This window comes from Solea solea, chromosome 6, assembly GCF_958295425.1.
Source record: "Solea solea chromosome 6, fSolSol10.1, whole genome shotgun sequence".
In the NCBI taxonomy this organism is placed as follows: domain Eukaryota; kingdom Metazoa; phylum Chordata; class Actinopteri; order Pleuronectiformes; family Soleidae; genus Solea; species Solea solea.
The window spans coordinates 16,599,985-16,617,682 of NC_081139.1; the positions used below are offsets into that span (position 1 = coordinate 16,599,985).

At 39.7% G+C, this 17,698-nt stretch overlaps 2 protein-coding genes and 1 long non-coding RNA gene across 7 annotated transcripts in view; 1 reads left to right on the forward strand and 2 right to left on the reverse strand.

Annotated features, from left to right (window-relative positions):
- The window catches only part of frmd4ba (FERM domain containing 4Ba), a 77,041-nt gene extending 65,790 nt beyond the window's left edge, over positions 1 to 11,251 (reverse strand). Inside the window, exon 1 of one of the 2 annotated variants that reach the window (XM_058631041.1) lies at positions 11,110 to 11,251. The gene's annotated coding sequence lies outside the window, so the exon portion shown is untranslated. Of the gene's footprint in view, positions 1 to 11,063 lie in introns of both variants that reach the window. The other variant, XM_058631040.1, reaches the window with a different exon arrangement.
- Positions 1,487 to 15,165, forward strand: mitfa (melanocyte inducing transcription factor a). 4 transcript variants are annotated; one of them, XM_058631045.1, is made up of 9 exons: positions 1,488 to 1,651; positions 11,098 to 11,310; positions 11,407 to 11,502; positions 11,615 to 11,720; positions 12,057 to 12,140; positions 12,416 to 12,472; positions 12,763 to 12,838; positions 13,036 to 13,183; positions 14,040 to 15,165. In XM_058631045.1, the coding sequence occupies exons 1-9, from the start codon at positions 1,637 to 1,639 to the stop codon at positions 14,412 to 14,414; spliced, it is 1,170 nt and encodes a 389-aa protein (XP_058487028.1). In that variant the 5' UTR covers positions 1,488 to 1,636; the 3' UTR covers positions 14,415 to 15,165. The 4 variants fall into 4 exon arrangements, with proteins under 4 accessions (XP_058487029.1, XP_058487028.1, XP_058487027.1 ...); XM_058631043.1 differs by lacking the exon at positions 1,488 to 1,651 and adding an exon at positions 10,139 to 10,362; XM_058631046.1 differs by lacking the exon at positions 12,057 to 12,140 and having other exon boundaries at positions 1,487 to 1,651.
- A 390-nt stretch (positions 15,166 to 15,555) lies between these two features.
- LOC131461103 (uncharacterized) lies at positions 15,556 to 17,456 on the reverse strand. The gene is made up of 3 exons (XR_009240443.1): positions 17,336 to 17,456; positions 16,381 to 16,539; positions 15,556 to 15,618 (listed from the first exon to the last, which is right to left on the reverse strand). It is a non-coding gene; the product is annotated as an uncharacterized LOC131461103 (long non-coding RNA).
- Positions 17,457 to 17,698: the final 242 nt, after the last annotated feature.

Genomic DNA, 17,698 nt, shown 5'->3' on the forward strand with positions numbered 1-17,698 from the left:
GGACAGATTTTGATGATTTCATGGGGATTTAGTTTATGGCTTACAGAAGAAACTATTAGAATTTGGTGGTGAAACTAAGCAGCATTGGAGGAAGTTTGAGTTCTCTGAATGCTTTCTTTAGTTCCTTTTTGTATCTAAAAGAAACATCACGGAAATGTTATCTCTTTAGAAAAAGAAAAGTACAAAACTTTTGCGTACTTTGCCTTGGATTTTCATTGGTTAATTGTCACCAGTCAGATGAGCCGCCATGACAATATTTTAAATGTTAAGTAACAAAGGGCAGATTTATGTGAACAGTCCTAGTATTCTTATAATTAAAACAAACCCCAAATGATCTTCGAGTTTCTCTGGACCTGAAGCACTGCAGCTGGTGATATTACTGTGGTCTGAGGCTGGATTTGACATGCCGGCCTAATTAGTGCGATTATCACACAGCTGCACAAGATGAGAGGATTTCAAGTGGTTTCTTTATCAAAAGATTCATTTTCCAGAGGAATGTCTCATCCCGACAGCGAGTGCATGGCCAGAGCCATTTTGGTTTGGGATGTGCAGACACTGTCCACTCCAATGTGCTGCAGCTTTGAAAAGTTGAAATCAAATCGGACAGACAGCCGCTCCCGACCTGCAGAAACTCTGCATGCAGTGGCATGCTAGTGGAAACGCGACTTAACCGTGCGAAGGCAAGGTGAGGCGAGTAGAGCCTGTGGAAACATGCCATTAGCCTTTTCAGTCATGCTCCTGATATTTGCATCCATCTTGCTTTACTAGCACTATGTAGTTGTTGTGAACTGTGTGAAGCTGATGAGCTTAATCAGCACTGTGTGAACTCCTCTTGCAATGGCTTGAATGTGACAGACATTTTGATTTAAAAGTTATGCCAGGATCAAACTACACGATATATTTGTCTTTCATGATGGTCACCATGTCAGATTATCAATCATGGTGGCACAGATTATTTCATTGTCTTGTTCAGGGGGCTGGCAACACTACAAGTACGACCTAGGTATTAAAAAAAATATAACAGGCTGGGCTTCTCGTGGAGGTGTCACGGAGCGTCCCAGATGCCAAATCTCTGTTCTTTGGTTCATTGTTCCTGATGTTCATAATCGGAAATGTGTCAGTCACGACCAAATTGTTTGAAAATCGGCCGAAATTTGCAGCATAAGTTATGCACTACATCTTGAAGCACCCCTCTTTTACATTGCATAATCTCCCTCACACATATATGTACCCTCATTCAAAGAACAATAACATATTCTCAGTAAAAGAATCCCTGGCTTCTCTCTGTCTCAATCATCATATTGTATTCCAAGTCTGGATGGTGAGAAATGCCACTGTGCGTGTTATTTAGCCTCCTCTTCCTTCTCTTTGCCCTCTTTGGTGGGCTGGGGTCTTCAGTGATCCTGTGGGTCTGCCCGGCCTCCAAAACAAGCACTCCAAGAGTTACCCCCCTCTGCTGGTCGTGACGTCACAAGTCCAGCTCAGAGAGCCGCTGGTGTTTGCCCATCGGCAGGGTCGAGAGCGCAAGGAAGACCGAGAAGGGAGAACCAGGGACTTTATACAACCCAGCACCCAACACTCCTACACCATCCATGTAACACCTTCCTTCATCTGGCCTACTGAGAGCCAGTCGCCCATGGAAGTTCTCAAGGTAAGTCTACCAAGAGTCTGATGCTTTTCACATCACAACAGGTGGACCAGTGTTCCAGTGTCTTTGATTCTATGTACTGGAAAGTGGAAATCTATGTAAATTTATAACAATTTCTGTGTAACATTATGGACTTTGGCAATTGTTACAACTGTGTCAGCTCCTAAGAGAAAGACACTTTTCTTAGTGTTAGTTTTCTGGGTTAAATCCATAGAGGGGATTATCTCTGGACAGAATTCCTGTTGCCAGACATTGGGCATTCAGCTCATTTAATCCTATTTGCTCCACTACACTGACATATTTTCATTCATTTGATTCGCAGTGTGACCAAATATATCTAAGGAAATGCAAAGATGAGAAATAATTTGTCACTGAGTGGATAATTATATTGTGTCTTGAGGCTCTTTAAGAAACAGGTGTTGGGGGATGAGGAATTTCAAATGGCAGTAAAAGTAAATTCTGCGGTGTTGATTCCCTGTCCCTATCTAAATGTCTGCCTAGATATCACAGAAATGCATCTGATATCATTAACTCGAATACGTTCTGCAAGATGACTGTAACGTTTGATGATGCAGACAAACTTTGAAGGTCATGAATGACATCACTTGTTGACTTGTGAGAAATGTATTTTTGCCTTTGACGCAGCTGTGAAATTATAGCAGAGTAGCATAATCCTTTAGCACGATCTGACACGACAACTGTATTCCGCTACAGTGTGGCTTGGCACGTGGCTTTCTGCTGTCTCATTTATTTTTAATTTTTTTTGCAAAAACAGAACTTGTATTGTTTCGTCTTTAAACCTTATTGTTAAAAATGCCATGAGAAAGTTATGGGGAATGTGAAAATAATGCAATTTTTCTCTCTGTACGTTAAAGCATGCTTACACTAATAATGAACCAGGGAACCTACATGGAGGAACCTATTAGAGACCACCCAGAACTGTGTATGGTTCAGATGATGTTTTCTAAAAAGGAGAAGGGAACGAGTGATTAGCCAAGTAACCCTTGACCTCTGTCAGAATCACATGATCAGAGATCAAGGCAAACAAAGGCAAAGCTCAGTTCATTAGCAGCTCATAATTTTAATCAAACGTGAGCTCATTTAAGTTAAAAAACAGAATCCAAACACCTTGAGACAGTCTAAATATTTAAGTCTGAGATTGTGAGCCCTCCCTCTCTCTCTCTGGCAGCTCTCCAAAACTTACTTGCTCTGGGGGGGAGGGAAACTGAGAGGAAAGTAAAAATTGTCGGAGTCAGTTTGCTGTAGGCTACAACCTAAATGCCATTTTAGGCCAAATGTAAATTTGACCAAGTTTGCAACAAATGCACATGCTATATGATGATCCACAATTCAATTTAACCATACATCTGAACACAAGAGGGTGTCCCAAAGAAGAGAATACATAAAAATAAACTGACTCTATCAGAGAGAGGAACAGAGTCAGGACTCATCTGACATAGACAAATCCATTTCTCATTTGCTCCCCCTGTGGGGATGTTTAGTCCTGCTGATTGGAGGTCGGAACACCCTGTACTTTTCCCCCCCCTTTTTTCTAACACTGCAGACTAACAATGAATAATGTTTATATTGTGTCCAGCACTGTTTTTCCGTTAAGTTAAGCGTTACTACGTGTCCCGCATTTCCACTAAAAATGTGAAGGAAACGACAATAAAGATCATATGAAACACGTGCCCTTAAAGAGATAGGACAGGCTTTTTTTGAAGGTTTTATAAGGTACTGAGATGTAGTCTTCTCACAGTAAACACGGCTGCCAGCAATGACACAAGATCGTACTACCCCTGCTTAAGACTAACACTTTTTGTAAACTGCTCTATCATGCATGTACCGCTCAGGCGTTGCTGATTCACTTCTGCCTCAACCAGTAAGTTCAAATGTTCAAAATCAACATCCTCCCCATTATTATACGTATCTCAGTCTCTGCCAGTATAAATGAATAATCAATTCAGGAAATGGGATAAATGGATTTCCTGTTTCATCTGGCAGGGAAAGAAACCAGCAATCTGCTTCAACATCTTACTATAAGGAAAAGTCTTGTGCTGCCTTCTTCTGCTTAATGGGAATAACAACAAATTATAGCTCCCTCATTGTGATTGCACGTTTGTCAATCTTCAAGAAGCTCTTGAAAACCCAACTCTTCCAAGAGCATCTCCGGATCCACCTCGGCACTCTCACCCTCTATCAGTCCACTGTACCTATCTAGTGGAGTTCTTTCCAAGACTACCTCTATGTAGCGTATTCCTCTCTTGTAAGTCGCTTTGGATGAAAATGTCTGCTAAATGCTTAAATGTAAATGTAGTTGATGCTTTCAGAATGTTTGTCCAACAGATGTGGAAGGAAACTGCATGAAAGGTGTGCTCACATGTGGGTAAAAGAGAGAGTATAGTTGTGTTTGTGTGTACATGTTTTAAGGATGATGAAGTGACCAGTAGAGTGTCCTTTACCACACAAACTGGACGCATAAAAAAGAAAAACTGGAAAAGGACTATGAAAAAATCAATTCTGTATATGGATTTTTATTTGTATGAAAATGCCTTTTCCAAAAAGAATATTCTTAACATAATTGTAGAGTTAAGTAGGTGTAGATGTTAGTTAAGTAAGGCTAAGTAAGCCTCTTGTAAAGTGGCTGAGCTCTGTTTCTCCTTGTGTGAGAGTGAGTATGAACAAGTTTTCCCAGCACAGAGCGAGCCGGGAACAACACCAACATCATACATCAGGGACGCGTCAGGAAAAGAGAGATATAGAGAGATAGAGATGAAAAAAAAACAACTGCACTCAAAGTGAAATATCAATGGAAATGAATAGGAAAACATGCCCATTGATTCATTCACAAAATAAGAGATTGCGTGAGAACGAGTGACAAAGTTCACAAAAGAGACGTCACAAAGAGGCACTACTATACTTAAAACAAAGTTGTTGTCTGACCCGGTGAACTTAATAGTTCAAGGGAAAAAAAATCCCCAAGCAGCGAGTATCCTGCCCCCAAACCCAAATGTGTCAAATGACTTGTTTCTGGTGTCCCACTTATTCCTCCGGTGGAGTAGTATGAGAGCTGTTCCATTGTTCTTAATTTTGTTATCACTTTAAAGCAGCCATCCTTGATGTTTTTTGAAGATTCTTGTACTTGAACTGGTATTTCTCCTATTAAAACGAATGAATGGTTCACTTTGAGGTCTAATTGTAAGATATCATTAATTTCAGGATGCTTACGGCACAGAACACGACCAGCAGATATAAATATAACCAGCAAGCTTCTCTGACTGACGGTTAAAATTTGGCTTGTTGTGTAGATGTTAAAAAATATTTCATCTAAAAGTGGAAGGATGTTGTTGTTTTACGACTGAAGTTTTCTGCTCTGTGACTTGTTTGGACGTGTTTGTTTATTAGAATTTGTCAGGTTTGTTATGGAACGACAACTGTCATAAAGTGTGACGAGAGCTTGGCACTGGATGGGAAAAACAAAACATTTGTGTCTGGTGTGTCCATACATTTCTTGTTTGGGTAACACAGGTTTAATTTAACATGGGTTTAAACAATCCTGGTTATAACTGCTTTATTTTACTGCGAGAGACACTTAAAAAAAAGACACTGGTCCTGCACTGGTCCAGCCACCACTGTAATTCTAAAGCCTGATTTTCTAAAACCTTACATGTTACACACAGAAGTCTAGGATAAAATAAAACCACTCCATGTCAGTTTTCTGTTTCATGACCTTTGAGGCGATCACAATGGATTAGTGACAGTAATATTTGCAGCAGGCCAATTTACAGCATCACATCCCAAAAACCCTGTGAACCAAATGACGTTACTTATCGAATCGTTAAAAATCAATAGAGCCTCTATTATTCAGTCTCCTCTGTGTCAGCATTAGAAAAATTGCTTGTTGTGACAAACCATGGATAATTAACACCTTTTAAAGCCCATGACTCATTGGTTTTCTCCTTCCACTTGTTATATTTCCTTGTCAGACATGAACACATGTATTCATTCATGTCACTTGATGGACATGCACTGAAAATATTGTTACTGTATTTTTACTGTACTGCATATAACATAATATCATTTTTTTTTTCCGTAGAGTTGATAGAAGTTTGAATAAATGGAATAAAAGTAGAAACAATTTAAAAAAGAAACGGTTTATCCCAGAGTTAATAATGGGATAACAGATGGTGAAATTATTCGAAGGGCCTGAAAAACTTTGACTTTTAAAAACGTCCACGTGCAGATGTTAGTGGTTTGTCTTGACCTTTTCCTCAATCTCCAGGCACATTGAGCCGAACAAAGCTAAATGTTTGTGCTCTTTCGACTTCGCAAAAAGACTCTGAGGTCTCAGACTGAGCTGAGGCTGAGCAAAGAGAGCCTTTTGTTTATAACACTCAGAATATACCTAGAGCTCTGTTCTCGTTTTTTTTGAAAAGGCATTTGATTCTTCGAGATAACATTTCAAAGTGTAGGACACGTCGGCACCATTTTCAAGCTCTACAGCAAGAATTTTCCAGTACTTCCTTTTCCTATCTGTCAAATGTGTGTATTTATCTTTTCTGTGACTTTATCAGTAAAGTACTTTGTGTTTCCTTGCTGCTCATAAAGAATTTATAATAAGGCTCTGTTTATGTAGCTGCTAAATTAAGCTTTATTGTTTTTCACCAAAGCAAGTGTATCTTCCTAATCCCACACTCTGGACAGATGTTAAGTTCTTGCTAATGTTACCCTGTAGCCACAGGGTAAAGTGCAAAGAAAACATCTCTTTGTCCTATAAAGCTCCTCCTCTTGACGCAGCGGACTGTCTCTACAGTATCCATCTTCGCTGAGAATTGTTACTTATGGGGCATTAGGCAAGAGAGCAAAATCTACATCCCTTGAGGCGATGGAGGAAACCAGCACATGTATAAGATACTTGTACTTGAACTGGTATTTCTCCAATAAAACAAATGAATGGTTCATTTTGAGGAATAATTGTAAGATATCCTTAATTTCAGGATTCTTACAGCACAGAACACGACCAGCAGATATAAATATAACCAGCAAGCTTCTCTGACTGACGGCTTGTTGTGTAGATGTTAAAAAATGTTTCATCTAAAACTTTCTCCAGAAGTGGAAGGATGTTGTTGTTTTACGACTGTTTTACGACTGCACTGTGACTTGTTTGGACATGTGTGACGTATTAGAATTTGTCGGGTTTATAGAACGACGACTGTCGTAAAGTGTGACCAGTGGACGAGAGCTTGGTAATGGATGGGAAGAACAAAACATTAAATTAGTTAGGTTGAGACAGCTCAAGGAGGAAAAATCGATTGCCCGAGTAACCCATGATCATCCCAGAGCTTCTGAACGGGTAAATGCAGCGCAGACAATAGACTTGTAGAAGTCTGTGAAATTCTGTAAAAGTGATTTGTTTTACATTAACAGTTAGCGTGACTTTGCAAACGTGTGACACTACAGTGTTTAAAATGTAACATTCATTGGTGAAGTTGCTTGTTGCGGCCTAACATCCACTAGCATAGTACCTGGTACCAGGTACTATTTTTAGTTCACTGCTTAGCGGAGGTTCCAAGAGCGTGCTGAGTAGGTACTATGTGACGATGGGTCAGACTGCCGGCCACTGATTGGTCAGAGTCACAGGAAGCGACGTCCGACACAGCGTAATGTTTTTAGTTAACAAGCGCACTCTGCATTACTGTAGTTACGCAACCGTTTGTGATATCGGAAAAGTTGCCATGTGGTCTGACGGGCAACTTCTCAGCTTTTCTTGTCACTATCAGAATAACGACAAAATAAAGCAAAACGACAGACCACTAAGTTACATCAGCGTCAGTATCAGTTCTTGCCTCTGCTGTCCATGCAGCAGGACAGTGAGGAAGGTCTGCGTTGTCATTTCTCACACAGATTGTCTGTGCCTGTGTTTCTCAGTACACCGCTGTTCAGATCTCAGATCGCCCAGCAATATTTCCATGCAGCACTCGCGTGATTTGATCTCAAGTTTCGTTCAGGCAGACAGGAAAATAATAATTTTTTTTTGTGACTACCTTGACATTTTTCGACCACTTCCTCAGAAGGGTCATTGTGCTAGTAAAGCCAGACGACTGCAAACTGAGAAATAAGTGAAGCCCCTGTGCTGCCGCTGCATACACACAAACGCTCCCTCAGTCAGGTCTGGTAGTTTGTCTTGACAAAGCCTGTTTTCAGTTACATAGTTTCTGTTTATGGAGAACAAACAGAGCCAGAATAATGACAACAAAATTCACCAAACGTCATGTACAGCTCCTCAATGTCAGTTTGAATGCAACAGTGCAATGGTGTTAGGGTTAGTGTGGACTGTTGTATGCTGGTGTCTGGATGATGTTCGGCCACTCCCTGTTTTATTTTTATTCTCATCTCACTCCGCCCCTCATGTGTCCTCCCATCCTCTTGATGAATGGATCAGTTTCTTTTCTTGGGTCAAGGAGCTTGACTGACTACTGTTATTGGTCCTCGGGGCAGAAGTTTAAAACATGCACCCATGTGCTCCCCTTGAGAGGGTCATAAATGTGTCTCACAAAGAGTCCATGAATAAAGTGAGAACTCAGCTTACTGTGGAGATAAATGAAACACACCCCTTGTTTAGTTCCTCCTCAACCCAAAGGTTTGGCTGAAGGACAAGGCCACACTGATGAGAGGAGACAAAGAAAACACTCTAGTATGAGTTTGCAGAGAATGCTTTCTCTGTTTTGTCATATAATGTTCTTTCAAGCCAAAGGCACTTCCCTTCTGTTTGTATTCACCTCTCCGGTCTTTTTCCCCCCCAATGAAGCCAGCTAAAGGCATGATACTCCGAGTCCTGGCAGCGTTACACGAGATGCGACGACAAGCTTGCATTAATTAGCTGGACAAATGATGCACTTCATCGCACATGAGCAGCCCTGATATGCGCAGTAATTTCTTGGATAAATGTTAAATTCTGGGAATGGCTCACTCTTCAAAACAATCAGTTAAGGCACATGAAATCAGCCTTCAGTGCAGTGCATCAGCTCCTGTGTTCTCTGCCTAGGAAAGCCACACGGACAGCGACAAAAGTTGCAACACCATGAATAATTGATGCTTCACTTTCATAAGAGCGGGACATTCTTCGCACGGTCAGTTGAGTGCATCCATATTTGGCAGCACTGTGGCAAATGACATTTTTTAAATGAATTATTGTTGTGCACTACTATGGATTATAGAGAAGAAGAAGACATGCCGACTCAATGCTGATGTCTGGTTTCCCCTTTTGTCTTCACGTGCTGTTTCCAGATGTCATATTTTAGTGTGGGATATAAGGAAGGACGCATTTCAGATGATACTATTGATACAAACATGTCCATGCTAAGGTATTACACTTATGGTAGCCTATGCCAAGCTATAACCTGGATAATACTTTGGAAATAACAATATTACTGTAATATTATTATCTCCTTGTTCCGACATTATTAGCATCATCAAGCTGGGAATTCCAGTAGTAATAAGATGGTTACTGTAAAGTACAATCCTTTTAATAGATTTATAATTTCTTATTTAAGAGAAAACTACAATTTGGCCACATTAACAAATCATTTGCAATATACTGTAACATTATAGACAGTGTTGTCTGGGAAAAATACAATTAAAGGACTGTGGTTTGGGGAAATACAGTTTTCAGATAATGTTTTTATTTTGCATTCTAAATTGATGTTTTGGTAAATCACTTTGGTAAAGACAAAACTGGTTCAGTTATTTGATTTATTCATTTGTTTTGTTTTCTTTGTATGGTTTCATCCCTAAGATTTCTCAACTCACTTTAATTACACCAAGTGTGTCTTTGGGTCTGTCTGGAAAGCTAAAAGTCTACATTTCTATCCAACTTTCTTTTGCCTCTTCACATTTTTCTTTAAGGCCGCTTGAAGTGAATTGTTTGGATGTTACTTAACTGACTGATAAAAATGAAGCCCATGAAAGGCTTTGGTTCATATCTGTTGGTCTACTTTTATCATGATTGATATCCATTTCTTTCTAGTACACAGGGAGCTGACGTGGGTCGAACAGAACCCTTTCTAAACTGTCTAAGTTTTTTTTTGAGCCTTTAAGACAATGCTATCAGCCAAAGCCACTCACCTTATTTCCCTTTAAAAATGTGAGTGCATAACAATTGACAGTTACATATTATTTACCTTTAGATCTTCCCAAAAAAATGGCTGGGCTTGTTAACACACCATACATTTGGCTTTTAATATGGTGAGATGTTTGCACAACTGTGGATTCACTTGTGTACATGGCACTCAGAACAAATGATGTTTTATACTAGATGAGCAGAACTAAAGATTAAACGTTAGTTGGCCTCAAGCAAGCTTCAATTCGTGGACTAATGGTGGACCAGTAGAAAGAGTCCTTTGTGGAGTGGAGGCAGTGACGTCAAATGGACACTATAAAGACATAAATTCATACTTTAGCTGGAACAACACAACAGTGGGAGGATGAGTCTTGGTGTCTTCCTTCATTTCTTAACTTGCATATCTAATGAGCCTTAAGCCACGGATAAATTACGCAGGACTAGAGACAGCTCTCGGAGTTGCACAAACTAGTTTGCCATTTGTACTGTAAGCTGACAAGATAAAAGGGATTATACACTGTAGTTAAACTGTTTTTTTTTTATCAATTACGACTCAAATAACATGATGGAGATGCTTGAATACAGCCACTACCAGGTGAGATGGGTTGAATTTTTTTTTCATTCCATTTACCATTTTGCACATTTCCTTTCCATCTAGTGTTTAGAACGTCATGTATCTACACTTTATACTGTGTCATTGTGTTTGCCAGATCGTAATTTACAAACACTGAGCAGAGTTGACTGTCCGCGCTGCATGAGAAGCTTACAGATACTTTAGATCATGTGACACGACTGAGATACTCTTCAGTGTGGAGCATTTCCGTCTCGTCACAGTGTCTTTTGTGAAGTTTTGGGCGCCCGTACATGAATAAAATTGGCCATTATCAGGAGAGACGATGCTAACATGTACATTGAACAATCCTTTACTTCCCTCTGTGTTTTCAATTGTTTGAACACACTTTACAAACAAGGAACTGTTCAGATGCTTTTCCACGACTTAGCACAGTAATGCACATCAAGTCTGCAGTGGAATTTGACCTATTTGCTTGTTTTGTGAGAAAGTTGAGTTTGAATTTGACAAACATTTGAAACATCTGAGCCATTTGATTCTAATGGTGTGACATATTCAAGGCTGTATGTTTAATTAATGTTTACTTTGTGTGTCAACTATTAAAATGTATCATTAGACTTTTTTTAACAAGCCTCTAGAAGCAAAATAAACAAAAAATATATTCAGTATTGTATCATGGTCTAGGGTAGACAGAGGAAGTAGAAGTAGAAGTTTGAAATTCTTACATTGTATTCAGTTGTTTAGGTCTTCCTTACATAGGTGCCGTCTCACCTGGATAATCCCTCCAAGTACCACATCCAGCAGCCTCAGAGGCAGCAGGTGAGGCAGTTTCTGTCCACGACCCTGGGTGGTAAAGCCGGCAGTCAGTGTCCCAGCCAGCCGTCCGAGTACGGCATGCCGCCTGGACCCGGGAGCAGCGCCCCCAACAGTCCCATGGCTCTGCTCACACTCAGCTCCAACTGTGAAAAAGAAGTAGGCATACTTTTAACTTATCTTTTCGCTCCATAAGTCTCCGTTAAACTGTGACCAGAAAATATGCGGTTTATTAAGTGTGATTTCCTTTCACAGATGGATGATGTCATTGATGATATCATTAGCTTAGAGTCCAGTTATAATGAAGATGTGCTTGGACTGATGGACCCAGGACTCCAAATTAACAACCCGGTAATTTTTCAAGTATACTTTTCTCTTTTAAAGGAGACACACTGTAAACATAATTACAAACTGAAGTAAGACACATACATTCATTTAAATGATTTTGTTTGATTCTCTGTAGCTCCCCGTATCTGGAAACCTTGATGTGTACGGCAATCAAGGACTTCCACACCTGGGCCTGGCCATCAGCAACTCCTGTCCACCAAGCATTAAAAGGGAATACACAGGTAAACCACTGAGAAAACATGTTCACACTACACTGGGGTTGGCAATAATTTCTCTCATTCTCTATAGATTCTTGTTAATGCACTGTTAATGTTAATGCACTGAATAACTGCCTCCTGTTCCTAAGCCCTGCTTTGTCTAGGAGTCAGCTCAAAGCTGACTTTATAAAAGGCCTGTTAATTCATTATTAATTTATACTGTCAGTTATTGTGTTATATTATAATTAATTAAATAGAAAAACAAGTTCATTCACACTTTAGGCCACTGTCAATATTGTGTGCAGTTTGGAAATGCACAAGATACGATCAAGTCAATTATTTGCCAAATAATTACTTTAGCTCCTGGCATGAAGCAAGTACTGGACAAGTCTGGATCCTGTGGTCACTATGAAAACTATCAAAGGCAAGAGGGTTTTCCAGTAGGTAAGCAAAGCAAAATGAACAAAGCAAAAAAAGAAAAAGATGGTGTTGTGTATAAAAGCTGTTTTCAATCCATTCTGCAGAAACTGTATGTAAAGTATTTTTGTATGACTAAATTGCACACAATAAGAAAAAGCTAATTGACACTTTTTATTTGACACTGCAATCCTTAGTCCATAATGATTTCTTGTTTGTCACTATGTGGCATAAAGAACACATTTTAAGTGTTCGAAAGTACAGAATTACAGGATGCAGTACCATTTGTCTTTGCTTCACAGAGGCTGAAGTTCGCGCTCTCGCTAAAGAGAGACAAAAGAAGGACAATCACAATTTAAGTAAGTTCACAAAATCCTTGCTCCGTCTCTCACTCATTAACAAGCACTATATGTATAGCAAAGGGGGAGATGGCTTAAGTATAAAACGTCAAAACATTAACACCAGAGAGACATTTTTTGTGGAGTTATGTGTTGCTTATCTCAGTTTGATTGTATTTTCATTTTGAAATATGAAATTTAAAACAAGTTCTATATGGAAAATATTGATTTATTCCGATTTATTGTGACCTCATTAAGATCACATCATTTCTGTCTCACTGATGCTATCCATTTCACTTGACCGACTGTAGTTGAACGAAGAAGGAGATTCAACATCAACGACCGCATCAAAGAACTGGGAACTTTGATCCCTAAGTCAAATGACCCGTAAGCATTTTTTTTAATTGTGTCCATGCAACAGTTTCTAAGTCTGTCTATTCACTGTGTGTGGGGGGTTTTAAACATGCTCATCTTAATGGCTTGTTTGCTCAGAGGAACTGTAAAGAATCCTGTGCTGTTCTGGTCATCTGGTCAGCTGGTCAGCTGACTCTGACTGTAGATCTTTTGTCTTCTGCATACCCCAGAGACATGCGCTGGAATAAGGGCACCATTCTCAAAGCCTCAGTGGACTATATCAGGAGGCTGCAGCGAGAGCAGCAGCGAGCGAAGGAGCTTGAGTGCAGGCAAAGGAAGCTGGAGCACGCAAACCGCCATCTGATGCTTCGTATACAGGTGTGTCATCCTAAGATAGCGAGAGACCAGTATCTTACAGGAAGATTCAAGCAATGTCCATCAGTTCATCCAACTTTGTCCGCTTTGTCCTCCATATGAGAGTCACAGGGCTGACATATGGACAGGTCACCATGCCGTCACAGGGCCACATAGAGACAAAAAACTATCCACTCTCACACCTATGGTCAATTTAGAGTGTCTAATTTACCTAATCCCCAAATCTGCATGTTTTTGGACTGTGGGAGGAAACCAGAGAACCCAGGGAAAACCAACACTCACACGGACAGAACATTCAAACTTAACTTGACAATATCAAATGGCTGGCTAATGTGACACCCAGCCAAACACATTTAGTTTTGAAGGGGTCATTCATGTCAATTAAAGCCATTTTCATTCACTTTGTTTTTGTGACAAATGATTTATGTCAGCATAACAGGACAAAATGTGAACAAAAAAAACTTTGTTTTTTGCGGACTCACATACAGTCCCTCAATTTCAATTTCAGGATAGATGCGTGTCCAAACTTCAAACGTCAAAACTAGAATTAGACAGACAAACCAGGGCAAATCCCCCAAGCATAAGTAGGGTCCAGAAGTCCCAGGGTCCACCATGAACCCAGAGTGCCTCCTGGAGCCTAGTCCCACCAAACACCCAAGAGCCCAAGCCCCCCCTCTTGGTGTTGTTGTGTTGTTTGAACTAAAGGCAGGGCAATTCTAATGTACAATGAAATCTTGGCCCAGATATCCACTTCAAGAAAACAAATAAGCGTATCCGAAACATTAAACTGTTTTAGTCCTGATCAAGTATTTACAAATGATCCAGCATTTGGTGCAATTTTAATTATTTATTATTCCAGGAATTGGAAATCCAAGCCCGGGCCCATGGTCTCACAGTGGTGTCATCCCCATCTGTCTGCACATCAGAGTTATTGGCACGAGCCATTAAACAGGAGCCCATCCTGGACGACTGCCCATCAGAGCTCTACACTAACAGTTCATCCTCTGACATGTCCCCTCCGACCACACTAGACCTCAACAACGGCACAATCACCTTCGACCAGATTCCTGCAGACGCAGTGGACCCCGGGCCCTATGGGAACTCCAGGAACTGTAAAATAAAGGAGTTGGTAAGGGACAACACCTTGTCCTCCATGTCTCCAGACAGTTCCAACAACATCAGCAGCCGTCACAGTTCCAGCTCCAGTATGGAGGAGAAGGAGCACAGCTGTTAGCATTTTCCCAGTGCTGTGAAACACACTGACTCTCACCCAGTCTGTAGCATCCCATTAATGAGGCTCCGGAATTAAATTATCCACATGACTAAGTGGATTGAGGAACCTGAAGCTAATTTAATTTTGACTCTATATTATATATACTTTCTTAAAGTGCGTGAAAAGGAATAAAAATGACCTTCTTATGAACCACACTGATAAATATGATCAGTGTGATTACAGTGTTTGTACAGAATATTAAATAAATAAAAAATAAAGAGAAGCAACATTTTTAACATTTTGGTCGCAGTTTAACAACATACGGTATGTACGGTATGTCCTCTCTCTTCCTCTTTCTCGGCTCTACTTGTTTGTTTTTTTTGTTCTGTTTTTTTCATTAGGGATAATACTTGTTACTTTTTTTAGTACCTGGCGAGCTGAGCTGATAGTAAAATGTGAAGTAGACAGACTGTCGGCCACTGGTGGTCAGAGTTTGGTCACTGGAAGAGCCATTAGCACGACATCCGATACAGGAATCAAACCGAACAATGCTGAAATGTAGATCAGTTATAAAACGAAAAAGTTGAGAAAACGTAAAATATCAAGGCAACATGATGCAAGAGATTTTTGAGTTTTCTCAACTTTTGCCAGCTGTTGTTGACTTAACTAAGGTTTTTAAGTTTTGCCAAGAGTTCTGCCAACTCAGATCTTTTTGTTCACCTTATGAGGATAATACTGTGAGACCAATAAAGAACTTCTTGCTTGAACACAATGTACTTCTACCTTCACCAAACTGATTTTATGTTGAATTAATGAAAATTTTTTCCCATGAATGTCATGTATTTCTACCTTCTTTAAACACAAATATTCTTGTTGAATAAACATACATTTTACCTTTATAAATCAAGCTAAATTTATGCTGCTTTAATTTTATTTTAAAACGGCTCAATAGATGGATAATTAATAATACAGACTGAATGTTATCTGAAATGTTTTATTCAGTTTACCAGTGAACACAGGAAAACCATCATACATACAACATGTGTAAAAAACAACATGCATACTGTATAGTCTAATAACATTTGGGGTGAATCTTCCTGAGTATTTGAAACCAATAGGCTCACTGAACATGTAAATTATGATTATTTTCCCCATGTTTGGAATGTAGCACAGTGAGGATGGCAACAGACACACCTTGCACCACTGGTGCCAAAATGTTGGTGTCCTGAGGAAGAAGAACAGATACATTATTAAGAGATTAGAAAAACTAAGACAAACTAGAAAGAGCATTTTCTAAAAAAAAATATGTGAGTACTAAAAAGGTTAAAGTATAACTTGTAAGCAGAGAGATGACTGGCTTCATAAGGGCTAAAAGAAGATGTTAAAAAGGCAGAAGAAAATGGGCAGCTATAAACTGAAATCTGACAGCCAATGAAAACTGATAAAGCAATTTTAACATAGCTAAGAATGGATTTAGTAGTTTAAGGAGGGTAATTTACACAAATTGTAAACAAGTTGGTGTAAACAATGTATGAAAAATATTAACAAATCGGAGATATATGTAATGTTAAAGAGTGAGAAAGGGAAATGCATTAGCCAATGTCATGATATGGGAGAGGCTGAAAATGCTGAAATCTTCTATTTGTAAACAAACTCAAATGTAATGAATATAAAGACGTGGTAGAAGATGCTTCAAATTTCCCCTCAAATGTATGAAATCACTGAGGTGCTGATCAGCGACAGGTGACATGGCAGAGAGCAAAATAACACTGTCTTTTATTTTTCTGGATATGTAACAAACTCAGGTAGACCAACAACGCAGAGTTCAGGGCTGCCATTTCTTGTGACATCCACGACATCCATACAAGCGATAAAAGTGGAAAACATGAGTATTTCAATTAGTATAGTACTGTAATTTTGTAATTCCTAATAAGAGAGTATATTCATGCTCTACTAAAACTACCAGGCAAAGGAGCACTTCACTGACCTGGTAATCATGTTGATCAAGGAGCTCCTCCATCTCCTGACCAAAAGCTTCTTTCTTAGACCTGTAGATTTTCAGCAGTCCAGGCCCAAATTTGCCAAGGGATGCATTGAAAGTCCAGAGGAGGTCCTTGCTCGTGATCCGATTAAATTCTTCAGATATCTTAACAAGAAAACCAGAAAAATATTATCAAACCATAATGTCAGAATTTCTCTGTACAGAATTTTATGTTCTTGTTATTATTATTATTTATTTATTTCTACTGACAGAGCATGAAACACAACTTTAATTTGTATGTGACATTTGTACAGTACTTTATGGACACAAGACAGTGTCATGCCAGTAGCCAAACTGTCAAATATGACACTATGTTACGACCAAGTAACACTGCAGCGCCGAGGGTTTAGCAAGCTCGTCTCCGGTCTGTCTCTGCTCCGGCGTCAGGCGTAAATAGGCAGCAGGTCTATTTTTGCCGGATGCCGGTGACAAAGCATCAAATCACGTAAATTAGAGCACGCACAGAGCATCCGGTAAATTTCAAAATAATAAAGTACACTTACGATCGTAAATCATAACTTTGTCAATATTAGTTTCACCCGGTGGCACAATAAACAATGATCAATCAGTCAGGGACCTGAAGCTCAAATAAAGTCGTGGATGAAAAAATCTTTACACTCTGATCTAAATGACGCACCGTGACGACACTTCTACTGACCGGAAAAGGCGCAATGGTCCGCCATGTTTACAGGACTCGCGAAGAAGAGGTTAAGAGCAGACCGCGTTCGGCTCGCGTTCACATAATAAACGAACACCATCGTTGTTTACCGCCTGGTTTACCCAGTTTTGCAGCAGATAAAAAAAGACACAAACAGAAAAAGTTACCAACAGCAAACAATGACATACAGTAAAAAAAAAAAAGTAATTCAGCATGATGAAAGTAAAAACACACTTGGCTTACCTGCTAGAGCGAAAGTTTTGTCAGCTCCCGCGGTTTTTGCTCCACAAAAAGTCGGACAGGCGCACACTTTCAGCACAGAGCCGTTAAAACCGGTTCAAACTGGTTCAGGCTTGCTGCGCATGCGCACGCGCACATGCGCCATCGACCGAGTTGGCCCAACTTAACTCAAACATCTGCTCAAAGATTTACAAATTCTTGTTGAGCTGATTAAAAAATAGTAGTTAAGTCAACAATGTGTGAAATTTGCTGGCCAGACAAGAGTTTATAGATTGCTCATTGCAAAGCCATATTTTCGAGTCAATTTAATTTATAAATTGTAATGAGATCAACAATCGCTAGTTATCGTTTTTACAGTGTGCTAGG

Excerpts from the sequence above, each read along its gene's own strand:
- mitfa (XM_058631043.1), top strand. The coding sequence starts at position 10,330 with ATGATGGAGATGCTTGAATACAGCCACTACCAG. Across the intron at positions 11,311-11,406 it reads GCTCCAACTGTGAAAAAGAA|ATGGATGATGTCATTGATGA; the intron begins GTAGGCATACTT and ends TTCCTTTCACAG. Across the intron at positions 13,184-14,039 it reads ATCTGATGCTTCGTATACAG|GAATTGGAAATCCAAGCCCG; the intron begins GTGTGTCATCCT and ends TTATTATTCCAG.